The sequence below is a fragment of the Enhydra lutris genome, unplaced genomic scaffold (genome assembly GCF_002288905.1).
Source record: "Enhydra lutris kenyoni isolate GAN:26980312 unplaced genomic scaffold, ASM228890v2 scaffoldscaffold12, whole genome shotgun sequence".
In the NCBI taxonomy this organism is placed as follows: Eukaryota; Metazoa; Chordata; class Mammalia; order Carnivora; family Mustelidae; genus Enhydra; species Enhydra lutris.
In genome coordinates this window covers 18370686-18390443 of record NW_019154096.1, presented here as the reverse complement: position 1 = coordinate 18390443, position 19758 = coordinate 18370686, and the positions used below count along the sequence as shown (strand labels likewise).

General features: G+C 36.8%; 1 protein-coding gene across 1 annotated transcript in view; it reads left to right on the top strand.

Moving 5' to 3' along the window:
- Positions 1-18107: 18107 nt before the first annotated feature.
- LOC111144980 (putative tubulin-like protein alpha-4B) overlaps positions 18108-19758 on the top strand; it is a 37823-nt gene continuing 36172 nt past the window's right edge. Inside the window, exon 1 of the mRNA XM_022499624.1 lies at positions 18108-18192. Within this exon, the coding sequence (XP_022355332.1) occupies positions 18108-18192 (85 nt within the window). The remainder of the gene's footprint in view (positions 18193-19758) is intronic.

Below are 19758 nucleotides of genomic sequence, written 5' to 3'. Positions count from 1 at the left end.
CCTGAATCAGGCCCTAGAATCTGGGGAGGCTAGATTTTGAGATGTTTGTAGCCATATCCCGTGTCGCCTCCGTTCACTGAGGCCCAGCGTCCTGGGCATCATCAAAGTAGGGCATTTTAAGGGAAACGTCGGGAGGATCCTTGCACAGGCCTCGGTGTATACCAGGAGTCTCGTGGTGCGTGGTGCAGTGCCGGGAGGGGCAGAGCAGGATGGCATTGGATTTCATGTTTGCAGCAGTGGGTGTATCGCTATCACTGCTTTGGGCCTTTCAGAGCATCTTTCCAGTCGCAACATCTGCAAAGCCTGTTTTACAGACACACATCTGAGACTGCCAGATATTCAAAGTCAAAACTGGGCCTAGAATTCCTCACCTGCTCTGCTATACATTTGTCTTTATGCCTGCTCCTTGCAGTTCTTGCAGATAGCGTGATTTCAGGAGATAGGGTTTAAAAACAGATTTTTGGTGGCAGTACCAAATTGAGAAACTTATCTTCAAGTTTAGTCTTGTCTTTTTTTTTTTTTTTTTTCCTTCTTCCCAGTTCACAGGACAGTAAAAGGTAATTCTAATACTCAGGTGGTACAAAGAATAGAGGATGAAATGTCGGCTTCAAGCCTTTAATTAAAGTCCTAGAAATCAGCTTATTTTGTGACCATGTAATTTATTCTTTTTGTTCCTCAGTTTCTTCATAGTAAAAAGGGACTAATGATACTGTAGCTTACCTCTTGCCTTCCAGAGTGACATGAGGCACTGCTAATAACATGTTTAGGAAGTTCTCCAACTTGCTTGGAAGAAGATGAATGGCATGTATAAGATTATTCTGAGTTCTTTTATGTTCCCAGGTTCAATAAATTTAATAATACTACTTTTACTTAAGGATTGAGCCCAGAAGTTGGTTTCTACTTTAGGGTTGGGTTCTTTTTGTTATTTACTCATGTTAAGAATATGTATTTTAGTTTCAGGAATCTCGTTAATGAATATTTGTATTTGGAATCTTATTTTTGGCTATTATTCAGCATTCTTTGGGGATCCGGTGTGTCACATTAGTACCAGTTTTCTGTAAAACTCTTGCCCAATAAAACTCAGACTCGTCTGAATAGCACTTAAATCCATCCATGAACAGGTCCTGAAATGTTTTTACAACCCGAGTTTTTACTGCTTTCCCAACGCTTTTGGACCCCTGCTTTTTCCCTAGCTTTCTTCTCTGAACCAAGTTGTATTTATATGCCCAGCACTTTTCCCCAGACTTTATTTTTTTCTTTAATGATTTACTCTCCCTTCTCTACCTATCACAATCTTTGTTTTTCAGAGTGCTATGCCATGGGATGTCCTTGATTTTCCCCAGTGAAAATTATTCATAATTTTTCCTTGGCCCCCATAATTTATTAGTTGAATTTCTATTTAATGCCTATTTCATTCCGCTTTATACTATGGCTATGTTTTCCTGGTGTCTAATCTACTGGATGGTAAAATGTTTGAGGACAGACATGGTATGTTCGATATCTTTTGTGTTTTCCAAGGCTGTAGACTAGGATAATTGCCCAAGGGAAGTTTGAATAAGTTTGAAAAGTTTGTTAGTATTGGAGCTTTGTTTGTTAAGTTTGTTTGTATTGGAGCTTTATGGAATTTCAGCCATGTACTGTGGAAGTATCTTAAAGATGTCTTTCTTGTGTTCTTAATTTGGGGGTCATTCATTCTGAATATTATTTCACTGCCTTCACTGTAATATATGCCTTCAGGGGTTGCTGAGATATGTAGGACTGTTGGCTGCTCTCAAATGTCCCTAGGCTGCTGTGTGTTAAATTTCATTTTGTACGCTTATTTTATCTTTAGACTCTTCCATATTCATATCACTTTTTGCTGTTCTTAATCTGGAACAGCCTCCTTCTTTATACATCTCAATATGCCATGTGCTGGAAACCACCTGCCCTGTGCTAAGCACATGTTGTGGAATCAACCTTTACAACCCAAAAGGTGTAGGTAGTGTTTATCCCCATTTGATATACTAGAAACTGAGGTTTAGGGAGCTCACTGCCAATGACCATATAGTTCATAGGTGAAACAACCAAAACTAGTCCATGCTTCCTGCGTTTTCTTGACATTATACTGTGATAGTCAAATTGTGACTAAGGAAGTAGGTCCAGATGGGGAGTGCCCTCTTGGAGGAAGTTGGGAGGCAAGTTTTTTGTTTGGTGGTTGGGGCTAACCACTAGCATTTAATGGGTGGGGACTAGAGATGTTATACTTTTTGCAGTGCGTGGGCTACTGTGAGCAAATGTTCCCAGGTCATATATGATTAGGAATATCCTGCCTGACATTTGTGTATTCATAATTATTGGAATCTAGAAACTCCATTTTACATATAAACTAATGGTTTTAACTGAGACTGAACTTTCCAGTCTCTATTTCCACATGCAAATGTTGTGTGAAAGGAAGATTTGTTTTGTTTACAACTTGAACAAGAGTTATTTACAGTTTTGGAAAATTGCATCACAAACCACTTTGCTGTCATTTTCATGTACTAATTACTTTTATATGTCTTCTAGTTCAGTTTTGTTTCAGGATTAACATTGAAATACTTATTATCTTATAAGTTATTTTCATTTTCCTTTTACATTTATATTTAGGGTATATGGTTTTGTTTGAAATTGTTTGTAAGGAAGATTGTTATTAATTTCATTTCAGGGTGATAATGCAGAAGTTGGAAAATATTTTATGGAGGGGAAACACTGAGTCTGATAAGGTTCAGAATTCTTGGGCTAATAAGAGTAAATTCATCTGGTAAGGGGTCTCTTATGGAAAGTGCCCAGATTTTAGTAGTAGGTGTTTCTAATCTCTATGTACTTTGCTGAATCTTGGATGGTAGAGATCCTCTAGAGATCCTCTAGTAGGTGGCCGTCAAAAAGTGTTTTGTGATGTGAGGCAAGGCTCTAGAGACTTGGAAGAAAAAGAAATATATTACCTGTGGCCTAGAAGCTTTTTTTTTTTTTTTTTTTTTGAGGGTTTTATTTATTTGATAGAGAGAGACAGAGCAAGAGAGGGCACACAAGCAGGGGGAGTGGGAGAGGGCGTAGGAGGCTCCCCGTTGAGTAGAGAGCCTGATGCGGGGCTCAATCCCAGGATCCTGGGATCATGACCTGAGTCAAAGACGGATGCTTAACGACTGAGCCACCCAGGCACCCCCATAGAAGCTTTTAAAGTTTTGTCTCATTTGACATATTTGAGATCATTTCTTGTATAGAAAATAGAAAATTATTTCTTTAAATACTAAATGGGGTGCCTGGGTGGCTCAGTGGGTTAAGCCGCTGCCTTCAGTTCAGGTCATGATCTCAGGGTCCTGGGATCGAGTTCTGCATCAGGCTCTCTGCTCAGCAGGGAGCCTGCTTCCCTCCCTCTTCTCTCTTTGCCTGCCTCTCTGCCTACTTGTGGTGTTTCTCTCTCTCTCTCTCTGTCAAATAAATAAATAAATAAATAAATACATACTAAATGGTTTTTTCCTTCTTCTTTTTAACATATATGACTAGTATTCATTTGTTGTGCTGTGGAGTGCTTCCTTCACTGTATTATGCAAAGATACTTTTCTGTGGGTATTGAATTTAACATGGAGGGAAGTAGCATATTTAGGGCAAAGGACCTATCTGGAGACCTATTTCCGCCCTCAATAATGTGATGTTTGGCAAGTCCTTTTAAATGAGGTTGATAATGTTATCAAATGCAAGGGGTTTTAAAACTTAAGGCTAATTAGACTGTTAGAAGAATTGCTTTTTCTCCTACATCTTCTCTTAGTGTTCCTAGGAGATATGTAGAATGTGCATCTTCTACGTGTTAAAGGAGTTCATTTATTAGGAACAAAAAAAGAGTAGGAAAGTACCTAGGAGACTGGTAGTGAGAGCAGAATTACATGGTGCAGCGATAGTATCTAATTTGTGTAATTATTAATGAGTATGCCAATGGTACTAAATACTAGGTCATCTTCCCCTTCCTACTGGAGGAATATTTTCAAGTGCTTGAAAATATTTTTTATTTGGAGGAAGACTAAAATTACTAAATGGGTCTGCCTTAACAGTTTCTTAGAAAATAGTTTGAGGGAGAGGATCCTAAAGAGAATGACTTAAAAGGTGAACCTGTTCTTTTTCCATCTCCTGTTAGATGAATATTTCTTTTATTTTAGCCAATTTGCTTTACAGTATTATGGTGACAACAGAGGTCAAATTTGCCATCTGACATTGAAATAAAATTATGAGGAAAAGTAATATTCAAAATACAATAATCACATTGCAGGAGAATGGAAAGATTAGATTCTGAAGAAGATGATAGCAAAATATGTCTGTGATGGCTGGATCTAGGGAACACACATTGTAAGGAATTGACAGTATCTGAAGGTCTTATGCATTTGAAGTAGTAGCTTTACTTACCATCATTAAGGATTTAAACAGAACTTTTTTCCCCCTTCAAGTCGTGTGTTTGATTCTGTTAAATGGCAGAAAAACACGTAGCACAAGCTGTATTTGGGGCACTTTCACTATTAATTTAAAATAGAATAGATTAAATCATAGTTCCTAGTTTTTTTTTTTTTTTTTTTTTTTTTTTAAGTTTTTATTTATTTATTTATTTGACAGAGATACAGTGAGACAGGGAACACAAGCAGGGGGAGTGGGAGAGGGAGAAGCAGGCTTCCCTCCAAGCAGGGAGCCCAAGGCGGGGCTCTGTCCCAGGACCCCGGGATCATGACCTGATAATGACTTGAGCCACCCAGGCATCCCTCATAGTTCCCAATTTTAAAATTAGGGTAGATCCATGATTTCAAGTATTGTTCAGGTGCATACAGGGGTTGTGGTATAATTTGCAGAAAGCTGAAATATTTGATAATTCCACCATGTATATTAACCAGACCTTAAAATTTTTTTAATTGATGTTTTTGAGTGGTAATTCAAAGCACATGGAATAAAATTCACAAGCGTAAACAATGAAGTTAGTCTTTTACAGCCCGTCTCCAGCTATCCAGTTCCCTTTACAGGCTGTCTGTATTGCCAGTGTTTTGTTTTTGTTTTTGTTTTCTGCCAGAGCAAAGTCTAGAAACACACAGTTATTATATGTAGGCATTTAGTCTAAGATAAAGGTGGAATTTTACATCAGTTGAAACATGATGGATTTAGTTAGTGATTTTGTGACAACCAGTCATGTAATAAAACCTGAAGAGAAAATAATTCCTGATGGATAAGAAATGTAAACGTAAAAACTGAAAGTTCCATAAAAATGCAAAAAGAATATATATGTGAAGGTAATATGATCTTGATAGTGGAAAGGACTCTCAAAGCATGTCATAAAATCGGAAACCAAAAAGGCAAGTTTCATAGACTTAATAACATCACAATTTAAAACTTTTGTGCTTCCAAAGATGATAAAAATGGGATTTCAAGATAAATTATAAACTGGAGAAAAATATTTGTAAAATGAGACAAAGGGTTAATAATCTTACTATATAGTACAACACAACAAATAAAAAGACATTAATTGAAAATATAATCTCAAAACTTGGAATCTCTGGTTTCCAGTCTAGTATGTAAAGAAGGAGCTTAGGAGTTGCCACTCTATCCTAATAACAAGTAAAAAGCTGAACTAAAAAAATGAACTCTTTAGATTCTTCAGGGAATTGAAGTCATAGGGTAAACTGCTGCCCTGAAAATTGGAGTGAAAGGAAGATACAAGGAATTATAGCTTCCTAAAGCAGAAACCTCTGCAGCAACCAGTGCCAGGGTAGGAAAACCCAAACTATAATGATGAATCTGATGCTAGTGTGAACAACTCTGACAGAAACTGTAAGAGAACCTAGTCATGGGGGGACACCCACACTCTGGTGAGTTTTACCTCCAGGAGCTCTACCAGGTCCTTACAATTAGTATTGGAGAAAAATACCCTGTGTCTCTAGCGGAAGGAGGGGAAGAGGAACCATTTCAAAACAAACCAGAGTATTCTGTTTTTCTTAACAAGACAGGCTCTCAGGAGAAACTATTTTAATAGAGCCTAACCTAAGTAGGGGAAGGCAAATACCCAACATCAGCCAGCTCTAGTCTCCCACCTAGGGTAAGGGAAAAACCCATTTGAGCCCATCTAGCCATACGTGTAGGGAAAGGGAAATATGTAACTCCAGCTATCCTGTCCCATCTCTGGGGAACGGAAAGGTAGGGACTGAGAAGCATTGATGAAGTTCACAGTCCAGTGGTACCAGCTCACTGAGAAACTGACACCTGATCATAGGACTGGAAAATGCTTCCCCCAAACACCACCATACCACTACATTACTAAAGACCTATTTACCACAGCTCTGTAATCTAGTGTATCATTTCAACAAAAAATTACAAGGTGTACTCAAAGACAAAAAATACAGAGACCGAGTGATTATTAGAACTAGAGTCAGATATAGAAGGAATGTTGGAGTTACCAGACCAGGATTTTTTTTTTTTAAAGGATGACTAATAAGGTAAGGACTTTTTTTAATGGAAAAAGTAGACAACATTCAAGAATAAATGGATAATGTAAGCAAAGAGGTGAAAATTCTAAGGAAGAATAAAAGAAATATAAGATTTAAAATATTTTAACAGAAACAAAGAATGTCCTTGATGGGCCCATTACTGGACTGGACATGGCTGAGGGAACAATCTCTGAACTTAAGGCTATGTCAATAGAAAATTTGAAGAGTAAAGAGGAAAACAAAAATTGGAAAAAGCATACCAGAACATCCAAAAACTGTGGGACAACTACAAAAGGTATAGCATACATGTAATGTGAATGCTAGGTAGAGAAAAAAGAAAGAGAAGCAATATTTGAGGCAATTACGACTGAGAATTTCCTCAAATTAATGTCAGATACTAAATCACAGAACGAAGAAGCTTGGATAGAGAATACCAAGGGGGATAAATGTCAAAAGAAAATGCAAAAAACAAAACCCCAAACCCTACACCTAGGCATAATATATTTAAACCTCAGAAAATCAATGGTAAAGAGAATAATCTTAAAAGAAGCCAGAGGAAAAAATAACACCTTATCTATAGAAGAGCAAGGGTGAGGATCACATTCATTTGACTTTTTCAACTTTACAGAAACAACGTAAGTAAGAAGAGTTGAGTAAAATATTTGAAGTATTGGGGCGCCTAGGTGGCTCAATCGTTAAGCATCTGCCTTCGGCTCAGGTCATGGTCCCAGGTTCCTGGGTTTGAGCCCCACATTAGGTTCCCTGCTCGGCTCCCACTCCTGCTGCTTGTGTTCCCTCTCTCACTGTCTCTCTCTGTCAAATAAATAAATAAAATCTTTAAAAAAGAATTTTGAAGTATTGAGCAACCTCCGCCACCCACCTACCTAGAGTTCTGTATCTTGTGAAATTATCTTCAAAGGCAAAGGAGAAATACTTTTTCAAACAGAAATCAAGGGAATCTGTTACTAGTCGATCTGCCTTGCATGAAATGTTAAAAGAAGTACATAAGAGAGAAGGGAAATGGTGCATATGGGAAACTGATCTACATAAAGAAAGGAAGAGCTTTGGAGAAGACATAAGTGAAAACAAAGTTAAAACTTTTTTTTTAAATGCTTAATTGATCTGATAGCTTTCAGTTTGTTCAGACATGATAGCAGCAATATATTCAGTTGTGTGTGTGTATGCTTAATGTATGCTTCTGTTTAAGTGAAATGAATGAAACAATGGTATAAGGACTGGGAGGGAAGAATTGGATTTGGATTACTTGTAAATATGTACGGGCCTACCCAGGAGATATTTTGGGTTTGGTTCCAGACTGTTGTAACAAAGCAAGTATCACAACAAAGTGAGCCAAATGAATTTTTTCATTTCCTGGTGCATATAATAGTTGTATTTACACCATACTATAGTCTGTTAAGTGTGCAATAGCATTATGCCCAAGAAAATGTACATACCTTAATTAAAAAATACTTTATTGATAAAAACTGTTACCATCTGAGCTCTCAGAGAGTTGTAATCACTGATCACCATTACAAATAAAATAACAATGAAAATGTTTGAAATGTTGGGAGAATTAGCAAAATGTGACATAGGACATGAAGTTAGCAAATACTGTTGGAAAAATGGTACCCATAGAGTTGCTCAACAGGGTTGCAGTGAAACTTTAATTTGTAGAAAACGCAGTGTCTATGAAGCACAATAAAGCAAAGCACAGTATAACAGGGTTTGCCTGTATTGCAAACTCTAGAACAACCACTAACATTAAAAAAAAGTATAATTGATAAGAGAGAAAATGGAATCCTATAAAATACTTAAAATCACAAAAGGCAGAAAAAGTGTGAAGTCAAAAATGGGAACAAAAAACGAGGACAACAAGTAGAAAACAGAAATATGGTAGAAGTTAATCCATCTATAACAATTTCCTCTAAATACATCACTCAAAAGTTGGATTTTTCAAGGTGAATAAAAAACAAGACCCCAGTATACATTGTCTACAAGAAACTCACTTTAAAAACATACATAGAGGGCACCTGGGTGCTCAGTCGATTAAGTGTCTGCTTTCGGCTCAGGTCATGATCCCAGGGTCCTGGGATGGAGCTCCATGTCAGTTTCCCTGCTCAGTGGGGAGTCGTCTTCTCCCTCTTTCTCTCTCTCTGTCTGCTGATCCCCCTGCTTGTGCTGTCTCTCTCTTTCTGTTAAATAAAATAAATAAAATCTTAAAAAAAAAATCTTAAAAAACCACCACATATAGATTAAAGTAAAGGGATAGAAGAAGATAGACCGTGCTAACACTAATCAAAAGAAAGTGGGAATATATTAATTGATACATTAATTTCAGACAGAGGAGACTTGAGAGCAAAGATAGTTATTAGGAATAAAAAGGGGCATTACATGTGATAAAGTGGTCAGTGATCCAAGAAGGCATAATAATCCTTAGTGTATATTAACCTAAAACAGTGTCAAAATATGTGAGGCAAAAAGTGATAGAAGAGCAAGTATAAATAGATGAGTCCACTACTGTTGGAGACTTTAACACTCCTCTCTCAGAATTGGGGAGATCCAGCCGGGAGAAAATCAGTAAAGACCTAGTTGAACCCAACAAAACTATCGAACCCAACAAAACTATCAGTCAACTGAATATAATGGACATCTATGGAGTACTTTATGCAACAGCAGCAATTTAACATTCTTCTCAAGCTCATATGAACATTCATCAAAGTAAACATCATTCTGGGTCATAAAACACACCTTAACAAATTTAAAAGAACAGATATACAGTATTGGTTCTCAGACCAGAATGAATTTAGACTAGAAATTAGTAACATAAAGAGAGTTGTAAAGTTCCCATATATTTGGAGATTAAAGAGCATATGTCTAAAAAATACATGGGTCAAGAAAGAAATCTCAGGAGATACTGAAAAGTGTTTTGAATTAAATGAGAATGAAAATAGAACATCAACAAAAGTAGTGCGTAGGAGGAAATTTATAGCATTGAATGCATATATTAGAATAGAATGTTCTAAAGTCTACCATTTAAGCTTTCATCTGGGGAACTAGAAAAGGACAAATTAAATTTGAAGTAAGCAGAAGAAAAAAAAACAGTAAGAATTAGAGCAGAAATCAGTTAAATTGAAAGTATGAAATTAGAGAAAATCAATAAACCCAAAAGCTGGTTCTTCGCAAAGATCAATAAAATCAGTAAGTCTTTAGCCAGGCTAACTTAATGAAAAAGGAGGATACAAATTATTGATCAGCTGTGAGAGAGAGGACATCACTACAGATCCTTTAAAAGGATACAGACTTTAAAAGGATAATCAAGAAATTCTATGGACAAATTCATGCCCACAAATTTGATAACCTAGATGAAGTGGATCCATTCCTTGAGAGTTACACTCTGCCAAATTTCACACAAGAAGAAATAGATAATCTGAATAGCTCTGTATCTATGTTTTTTAAAAGATTTTATTTATTTATTTGACAGACAGAGATCACAACTAGGCAGAGAGGCAGGCAGAGAGAGAAGGGGAGAGAGCAGGCTCCCTGCTGAGCAGAGAGCCCTATGCGGGGCTCCATCTCAGGTCCGGGGGATCATGACCTAAACCGAAGGCAGAGGCTTTAACCCACTGAGCCACCCAGGCATCCCCCTGTATCTATTTTAAAAATTGAATCCATTAATAACCTTTCAAAACAAAGCACCAGGCCCAGATGGGTTCATTAGTGAATTCTACCAAGCATTTAAGAAGGAGATTATACCACATCTTTATAGTCTCTCCCAAAAGATGGAAGGAGAGAGGATAATTTCTATTCTGTGAAGTCAGCATTTACCCTAATACCAAAACCAAAGACATTACAAAAAAACTACAGATCAATTATCTCTCATGAACATAGGTGAAAACAACCCTCAAAATATTAGCCAAATGAATCCAACAATGTGTGGAAAGAATTATACATGTACAGCTAAGTGGAATTTATGCCACGTATGCAAAGCTGGTCCAGCAATTGAAAATTACTTAATATAATCTGTTATATCAACAGGCTAAAGAAAAAGAAATCAGATGATTATAACAAAATTTAATACCCATTTGTGATTAAAAAAAACTCCATAAGGTAGGTTTGGAGGGGGAACTTCCTCAACTTGATAAAGAACATTTATTAAAAAACCTACAGCTAATATTATACTTAATGGAAAGAAATTAGAAGCTCTTCAGTAAGGTCAGGAATGAGGCAAGGATGTCCCTTCCACCATTGCTTTTCAACCTCATATTGGAAGTCAAAGCTAATGCACTTAAGGCAAGCAAAGGGGGAAAAAATGAAACTGATTGGGAGGAAGGGAGGGGGGAAATGAAACTGTTTTTTAGTGGTTTTATTTCTACATGGTCATCTATGTAGAATATCTGAAAGAACTGACAAAAAATTCCTAGATTAGAAATGATTATAGTAAGGTTGTAGGATACAAAGTTAAGATACAAAAGGTCATTGCTCTCTCTCTCTCTCTTTCTCTCTCTCTCTCTATATATATATATATACCATCAGTGAAAAAGTAGAATTTGAAATTGAAAGCTCAGTGCCGTTTACTTTAATGCCCCCTCCCCCCCATGAACTACTGAGGTATAAATCTAACAAATTACTTATGAGATCTGTAAGAGGAAAGCTAAACTCTGAAGTCAAAGAATTAAATGAGGGATATTCATGGTTAGGAAGACTCAATATTGTCAAGCTGTCAGTTCTTCTCAGCTTGATCTATAGATTTAATACAGCCCCAATCAAAATCTCAGCAGGGAATTTTGTGGATATTAACAAACTGATTCCAAAGTTTATATGCCAAGTCAAAAGACCCACAAATAGGCAACTAATTTTTAAAGGAGAAGGACCTTCAGAGAACTGACACTACTTGACTTCAGGATTTACTATAAAGCACATTAAATCAACGCACTGTAGTTTTGGCAAAAGCATACATAATAAGTAGATTAGTGGAATAGAAGGGAGAGCCCAGATATAGATCCATGTAATTATAGTCAACTGATCTTTAACACAAAGGAGCAAAGACAGTGGATTCAAGCAGATAGTCTTGTCAACAAATAGTGGTGGTACAACTTGACATCCACATGCAAAGAAATGAATCTAGACATAGACCTTATGCCCTTTACAAAAATTAAGTAAAAATGTATTATAGGCCTAACTGTAAATTGCAAACCTCAGAAACTCGTAGAAGATAACATAGGAGACAACTTAGGTGACCTTGTGTATGGCGATGGTTTTCTTATATACAAAACCAAAGGCGTTATCCGTGAAAGAAATAATAAGTGGGAATTCATTAAAATAATAAAAAATAAAACTTCTCTGTGAAAGACATTGTCAAGGGAATGAGGAGATACGTTACAGACTGGGAGAAAATATTTGCAAAAGACACATTTGATAAAGGAGCGTTCTTCAAAATATACAAAGAACCCTTAAAACTCAAAAATAAAACAAAACCTGATTGAAAAATGGGCAAGATTAGTGAACAGACATAGAACCAAATAAGATAAACAGATGGCAAGTAAGTGTATGAAAGGATGTTCAACATCACATGTCAAGTCATTAAGGGAATTCTAAATTAAAACAAGATGTTACTACACACTTATTAGAATGGCCAAAATCCAAAACATTAATAGGAAATGCTGGCAAAGATGTGGAACAACAGGAGCTTTCATTCATGCTGGTGGGAATGCAGAATGGTACAGCCACTTTGGAAGAAAGTTTGGCAGTTTCCTACAAAACTAAACATACTCTTACCATCCGATCCAGCAGATCCAGCAATCAGTCTCCTTGTTATTTACCCAAAGGAGTTGAAAACTTACATCCACACAAAACCCTGCACATGGATGTTTAGATCAGCTTTATTCGTAGTTGCATAAACTTGGAAACAACCAATATGTTCTTCAGTAGGTGAATGGGTAAATAAAGTTTGGTACACCCAGACAATGGATTATTCATGGTCAGAAAGAAATGAGCGTCAAGCCATGAAAATACATGGAGAAAACTTGAATGCATATTACTAAGTGGAAAAAACCAAAGGCTATATACTATAGGAGTCCCAGCTACATGACATCCTGGAAAAGCCAAGACTATGTAGACAGTAGAAAGATTGATGGTTGCCAGGGACTAGGGGCAAAGGAGGAGATGGTTAGGTAGAGCACAGAGGAATTTTAGGACAGTGAAACTATTCTGTAAGTTAATACACAGGTATAAACATGTCATTAAACATTTATCCAAACCTGTAGGTAATCCAGATTTTGGGTGATAATGATATTTCAATATAGGATTCATCAGTTGTAACAAATATACCGCTCTGGAGGGGGATGTTAATGTAGGAAAAGTTGGATGTTTGTGAGGAAAGAAGGTATAATGGAACTCCCTGACCTTTCCCCTCATTTTATGTGAACCTAAAACTGCTCTGAAAAAATGAAGTTTATTAATGAAAAAATAAATCTTGGGTAGAAAAAATGTACAAAGTTTATCAACAGGCAGTTTACAAAAGCAGTACAAATGGCCAGGACATACTGTAACCCTAATTAATCTAGAGAGAGACATGGTCTAAGACTCAAGACTGGGTCCTGTTCAAGGTGCATAGTTCAACACCAAAAGTTATTAAAAAGGAATTCCATTTGTTTTCAAAGAATATTATTGGGAATTTAATTCATAATCAGATTAATAATTCTTACAGGATCTTTTCTCCTCCCCATTTCTTTTACTGCCCTGGATCTGCTTTTCACAGTTCTGGCTCTAAAGCTTTTTTCTCAAATCCCAGGTAACAAGGCCACTTCCCCCTAACATTTCTTGTTTCCTTAATAATGTTGATCAACTTAGTATCTGCAAGTCATTCCTTTTTAGAAAGGGACAAAATAAGTGGAGGGAGGAGGGCTGCTGGCATTCACATGTTAATACATTTTTCAGTGTCACACTAAGGAAGTATTTTTGGTTTCACTGATTAAGGAAATCCAGATAAAAATTTTCTTTCTTATTGCCAAATTAGCAAGTATTAGAGTGTTATAGCTTAGTGTTGGTGAGGGTGTATGGTACTTCCAAGTCTCTGCTGAAATTTTTTTTTTTAATTTTTTTAATTTATTTATTTGACAGACAGAGACCACAAGCAGGCAGAGAGGCAGGCAGAGAGAGAGGGGGAAGCAGGCTCCCCGCTGAGCAGAGAGCCCAATGCGGGGCTCGATCCCAGGACCCCGGGACCACGACCCGAGCCGAAGGCAGAAGCTCCAACCCACTGAGCCACCCAGGCGCCCCCTCTGCTGAAATTTTTGAGGGAGAAATTGCACACATCTTTACTTTTTTAAAGATGCCAGATCTTTAATATTGGGGTCTGCTTCTAAGAACTCATCCTAGGCCTTTTGGTTCCACCTGTGTATGAGGTGGCCCATCAAGTATGTGTTTAAAAGTTATTTTCATCTTCTCTGTTAGATTCTCAAAAGTGATTTCCATATCGTGTATCTCAAAACTGTTTTTACAACCTATATTCAAATCATTTGTGATGCTTCTAAAAAGAACAGATTCTCAGTTTGTATCCCAGACCAACTAAATTGGAATGTCTGGGTAGGGCCCAGGAGTCTTTTTAAACAATCTCACCATAATTAGATATAACATTAACTAAATGGTTATAATTTCAGAGCTAAATGGCTATAAAATTCTGAAGAATTTTAGAGTTCTCTCAGACTCTAAAGTTTGTAAACTGCTGCTCTGATCAAGCTCCAGTCCCATCTAGCTCTAATCCTGGAAGGACTTGACCAGAATGCTTGTCCATCCCTAATTCTTTGAGTTTCTATTCTCCTTACCTTGAAATTCCTTTGTATCATTTATCATCCTCCTCTTGGTACTAAGAAAACATGTTAGCCCTTGATCCCTTTTACACGTCTTTCTGGACACTCTGCTCATCCTTCCTTCTCTCTGTCTCTACCACTTTCCCTCCTTTATTTCATACTCTGTTTTTGAGATTATTCTGTTGTTACTAGGATATTTTGGATGTTTGAATTTTTTTTTCCTGCACCTGCTTATGTGAAGGTTTATCTAAGGTATGTGATGTAGAAAGCATCATATTTTAAAAATTCTAGACATATTTATGATTATCATCCTTTTTACCAGGTTTTAAGCTTCTTGAAAGCAGGAATTGGGTCTTATGCATCCCATCCAGCATTGCCAACCTTACATAAAATAGATAATAAATATTTGTTTCATTGAGCTAAATTTTGTTTTTTACTGTTCATGTAACAACACCCTCTTGAAAACTTAGCTTACTGCAAGCTTCAAATCTCTTGAAAGAAATGTTGATAAGCTACTAAGGCATGTTATGATACTTGAAAATTGCATAAAAATATCTCAGTAACTTGATCAAAATAAATTTGCATTAGCAGGATAAATATGGAGAATTCTTAGCTCTTGTTAGACAGTGTCAGTGTTAAATTGGTATATCCTTGAGAAGTCTTTTAAAATATTATTACTTAGTTTCTTTTCCTGCAGATGGAAATAACCTCTAGTAAGTAATGTAATATTTAGTGTTTACAAGAAGCTTTCATTTTAGAGATCTAGAGTAATATGAATAATGTAATAAAAATTTTAGCATAGAAAGAAAACAGCTGTATTTTTAAACATTAAGGAGTGTTTGGCTTTATGATATGGTTTTCTTATAGGACTTATGCTATTATAATAATAAAAAAAACCCCTATTGTTAATACAGTCATATTGGTGCTACTGTACTGTGCTGAAAAGATTCTTGAGGGAAGTTCTTTCATGCTTTTTATTTACTTGTCCTGGGCCTGGCACAGTGGCTTTAGTCCAGTCCACACCAAGTACTGTGCCAAGGAACCTGGGGTTTATGGACCAAGCTCTGTCTTGTTAAATAATTAGACCTGGGCAAGTCAGTTCATCTGCAAAATAAAGGTAATACCTTAGATTGCTTGTCTGTGTAGGGTTCTAGGATAATACTTTAGGTTGCTTATCTTCACAAGGTTCTTAAGAGAATTGGATAAGGAAATGCAGGAAATCCCTTTATAAAGTGAACACTGAAATCGGGATAGTAGGTACTATCCTCTGATTAGTAAAAGTCAGCACAAATAGTCAAGATGGCCTTTTGCAGTGGGATAACACTGAATTTGGAAGAAGCATGTCATGTATAAGAGAAAGGATGTATGTATAGATAATGACTATAGCCCAGGGTAATGTGCCAGGCAAAAAACTTTTACTGATTTTGAAGAAATTCATAGGAAAGAGAGAGATTGCTCTCTTTGGGGGGAAGGAGTCAGATACTTTCGAGGATGTTACTTTCATAGTCTTGTACTGCTAGAAGGGAGAGAAGTCTTGGAAGTGCAGTGCAAGGCTGACATCAAGTTGAAGTACTGTATTAGTGAAGCATATCCTGGAGAGTGTACCCATCACAGCCGAGCTGTCCCGTAAGCTTTGAAGAACACGTACAAGGACGTTAAGCTGGTTGAAGGATAGATTTGAGGAAATACTGAAGGCAGGGTGATCAGTCCCATGGATATTCTATTAATCTGGGGAGAAAATGATCAGGGGTTTAACCAAGGTCTCTTAACCCGGAGTTTACAAATTAGGTGATCTTGGAGAGAATCCAAGAGGCCGTGAACTTGGAGAAAAATTAATTTTTTTCCCAACTAACCTTTTTCTGAAATTTAGCTTATCCTTCAGTTACGAGTATAGGAAACCAACCACAGTAATATTAGAAGTATTTTTAATTTTTGCCAATAGAAATCTCACCTTTTTCTATTGCATTAAAGTTGTTGCATACATCTTGTATTATTGCTTACACCATCTATCATTACTCTGAAATTATAATAGTTATGAGCTCTGCTATGAGGTCTTTATTAATTAATGAATTGCCAAGGAAGCATATAGAGGCTTAATCACATTTTCCCTATTTTGATAAATATTTCAATACAATTGGTTATTTGTAATTCTATCCTTTAAAACTTATTTTTAAACTAAAACATTATTTTGAGTCCAAGCTTCATCAGACTACGAGAGGGGTCTATGGCACAAAAAGGTTAAGAACACTTAGTAAACTGAGGCGGTGTCTCTTCCAGAAGGTACTGGTACTTTGTCATTTTGGCAAGTTTAAGTCACTGTTTTCTAAAATAAAGTGGTCAAGTAAATGATCCATGATACCTCTTCCAACTCCAAAATTCTATTTTTAATTTCTTCCTTCAAGCCAACATCTTCCATAGCCTTCCCCAGCTCACTAAATTATACAGTTGGCTTTTCCCTTCATCAAATCCAACATCTTCTCTAGCTTTGTTTTCTCCATTTCACTAAAAGACATCACTCAGGTTAAAAACACAGAAGTTATCCTTTCTTTTTTCTCACCTATTATACCCAATATACCATCAAGTCTTTTAGTTATACTTCCTAACTTTCTGAATTTTGTACCATTCTATCTCTACCACCTCTCTCTGCTGCATGACTGCAAGACTTATAATCGAGCTCCCTATTTCTATTCTTGACCTGTAACAGTCTGTTGTCTGCATAGCAACTAGAGTGGTCTTTTTAGTCCACAGATGATAGGAATTTGTTAACTGCCTAGAACCCCCTCCAGCAGCTTTCCTTGCACATGGATTGAAATACCTTTGTGAGCTGGCCCCCTGCTCTTCTTCCAGTTTCATCTCATGACACTCTCCTCCTGGCCTGCTAAGCTTCAGCCATGCAGGCCTTTCTTTTTCTGTTCCTACAAACATGCTATCTTTGTCTTAGGCCCTTTTCATCTGCTGTTCCCTGCTCCAGAATGAGTGACTCTTCCCCCAGATTGGTTTCTTAATAGTCTTTAGATTCCAGGGTGCCTTCTTCATTTATCACCCCAATAACCTGGATTATCATTCCAGTTCTCTGGAGTACCACTCACTATTGCTGTTGTTCTTATTTTCTGTATCTTCCTCTACTTAGAATGTAAAGTCTGTTAAAGCAGAAACATGTCTGTTGTTTTTACTATTTTATTCCTAGTAGCTACAATAAATATTTACTGAAAAATTTTGGGCTACATCAAGTCTTTGTGTAGTCCCAAATATTCATTCATTAAGTGCTGTGAAACTATTCAAACTAGTCAAGATTTCAAAACTCAGAAAGCTAGGGACATTTTGAAGAAGGAGAGAAAGTGCCCAAAGCAAGTAAAATGGGGAGTAAGAAAGAGTTAAGAGTTATTGATGATTTGTTGATGTCATCATATAGCAAATAAAAATAACTCCCAAAGATTCCAAGAAAATGAGTCATAAATTACTTTATGCAGGGAGTTGGGTTTGGGGAGGTTGTGACGTTAGCTGTGTAACATCCTTTAGGATTTTGAGTGGGTAACTAGCCATAAAAGCACAGAAGTAATGATTTTGTACATTGGGTGTGATAATTATACTTCTTGTCCATGGGCTGCCCAGCATTTTATGGAGCACACCCCAACCCAAAATCAGCCATAATATAACAATCATTTTATAGTGTCATGGTAGATTGTGGCTTGTAGCAGCTCAAGTGGAACTAACAAGGAAGCAGAATAGTGAAAACAGAGCGCTGTGAGACACAAACATGTGCACACTTGTGGAATTAGATACTTCTTAATCTGTCAGAATGATCTAGATCTCAGAGAGGGGGGCTAGGATGGAGACTCAGGGATCTGCATACACTGAGCAACCACCAGGAAGTTCAGTAGTTAAAGAAGCTGAACTAGGCAGTCAAACAGAAGGTAAGTCAGTTAGCAAGTAGCCAGGAGAATCAGAGGGGGGAAAAAAAAAACAAAAAAGGAAGAAACCAGGTAAATGAAAGAATTGCCCAGGATTCACAGTAAAGAATAAATGTTGAGTCAGTGTCAGCTGCCTTTAGTCAGCTCATCCTACTGAGAGCTAATCTCAGAGTTTCCTAGGCCTGCTGGTGATAATAGAAAGCAGCTGGTGGATGATGCGTGTGAGATTTGGAGGGAGGGAGGGAGGGATCAGAGTGAGGGTGGAGCAGACATATTTCTGGGGTAGAAGCATTTTTTTGGCAGAGAATCAGATGTTGCTAGATCCATCATAGATCATTGAGGTCATTTGGTCCATTGTCTCCCCAAATTTTCACAGAAAAGATCAAATTGTTTTTCTGCTGTGACTCCCATATTACAAAAATGTTTTTCCTTAAAAACTTATTAACAATTTGCTTCCCTGTTTTTAACCAAGGGTTGTAATTAGAACAGCATATGCTACCCATACTGAATTGACATAATTTCAACTAAAGGCAAAAAGCTCCCTACAATTTGTAGCTAACTTGTGGCGAAATGGTCATTTCATATAGAGTTTTCAAATATTAAAAATGATTTTTGACCTTCATATTGAGGGCTTTGGAGCTTGGCTATTGAAATCCTTAATTTATTTCTCAGGTCCTTTGATTTCAAATCTTAAGTCACTTAAAACAGTGCTTTTTTTGCATATGTTACTTTGCTCTGAGACTTAGTTTCTCCATCAGCAAAATGAGAATAACAATAGTATCTACTTCAGGAAGTTATTTTGAGGATCAGTCACTTCAGATAATGCCTTTTTTTTACTGGCATATTGCTTGATACATGGTACATATAACCTCCGTAATTATTAGCTTTTATTCTGGTTTTATGATTGTAATTGCTGTTTAGAGCTATGCAGCTCAGTTTCCTGGAATTGTATTTGTAGGTTTTGAATTAAAAGTTTGATCTTTTTATCCCTAAGAATTGATTGTCTCTCCTTTATCTCTGAGAAAAATGGGGTTGAGCAAAGAATTTATTTTATTGGCAGTAATGGGTGGGTGGAGGGAGAATTGAGCTGGCAGATTTTTAAAGCCTCCTACCTATACAAAAAAACCCAGCTGTTCTTCATTCACTGAGCACAGGGTGAGAGGAAACAGGCTTCAACTTCAATAATAAGTGGATTACTGAGGTGATATAAGGAGCTGCTGGTGATATTTTAGAGGTCACCTTATGTCAAAGTAAGAAGATAGAGGGGTAAAATTTGCAAATTGGCAAAACCTGTAAAAATGTTTCTGACCTTAAGTGTCTTTCATGCATCCCTTTTTATTGCAACGCATTTCATAATTGAAATCACTATGAAGATGATTATACCTAAATGAATAAAGTATACTACCTTGGTACCCATTGGCATGTTATTTTAACATAGGAGGGAAAATATTTCCCTTTGAAGTTATAGTTCAGTCTTATTTACTAATTTTAGAAAAAGATTATTGTGTTGAATTTGCTTGGATTTTAAATACTAAAATGTAGTCTTTCCCTTCTCACTGCCTCTTTCTC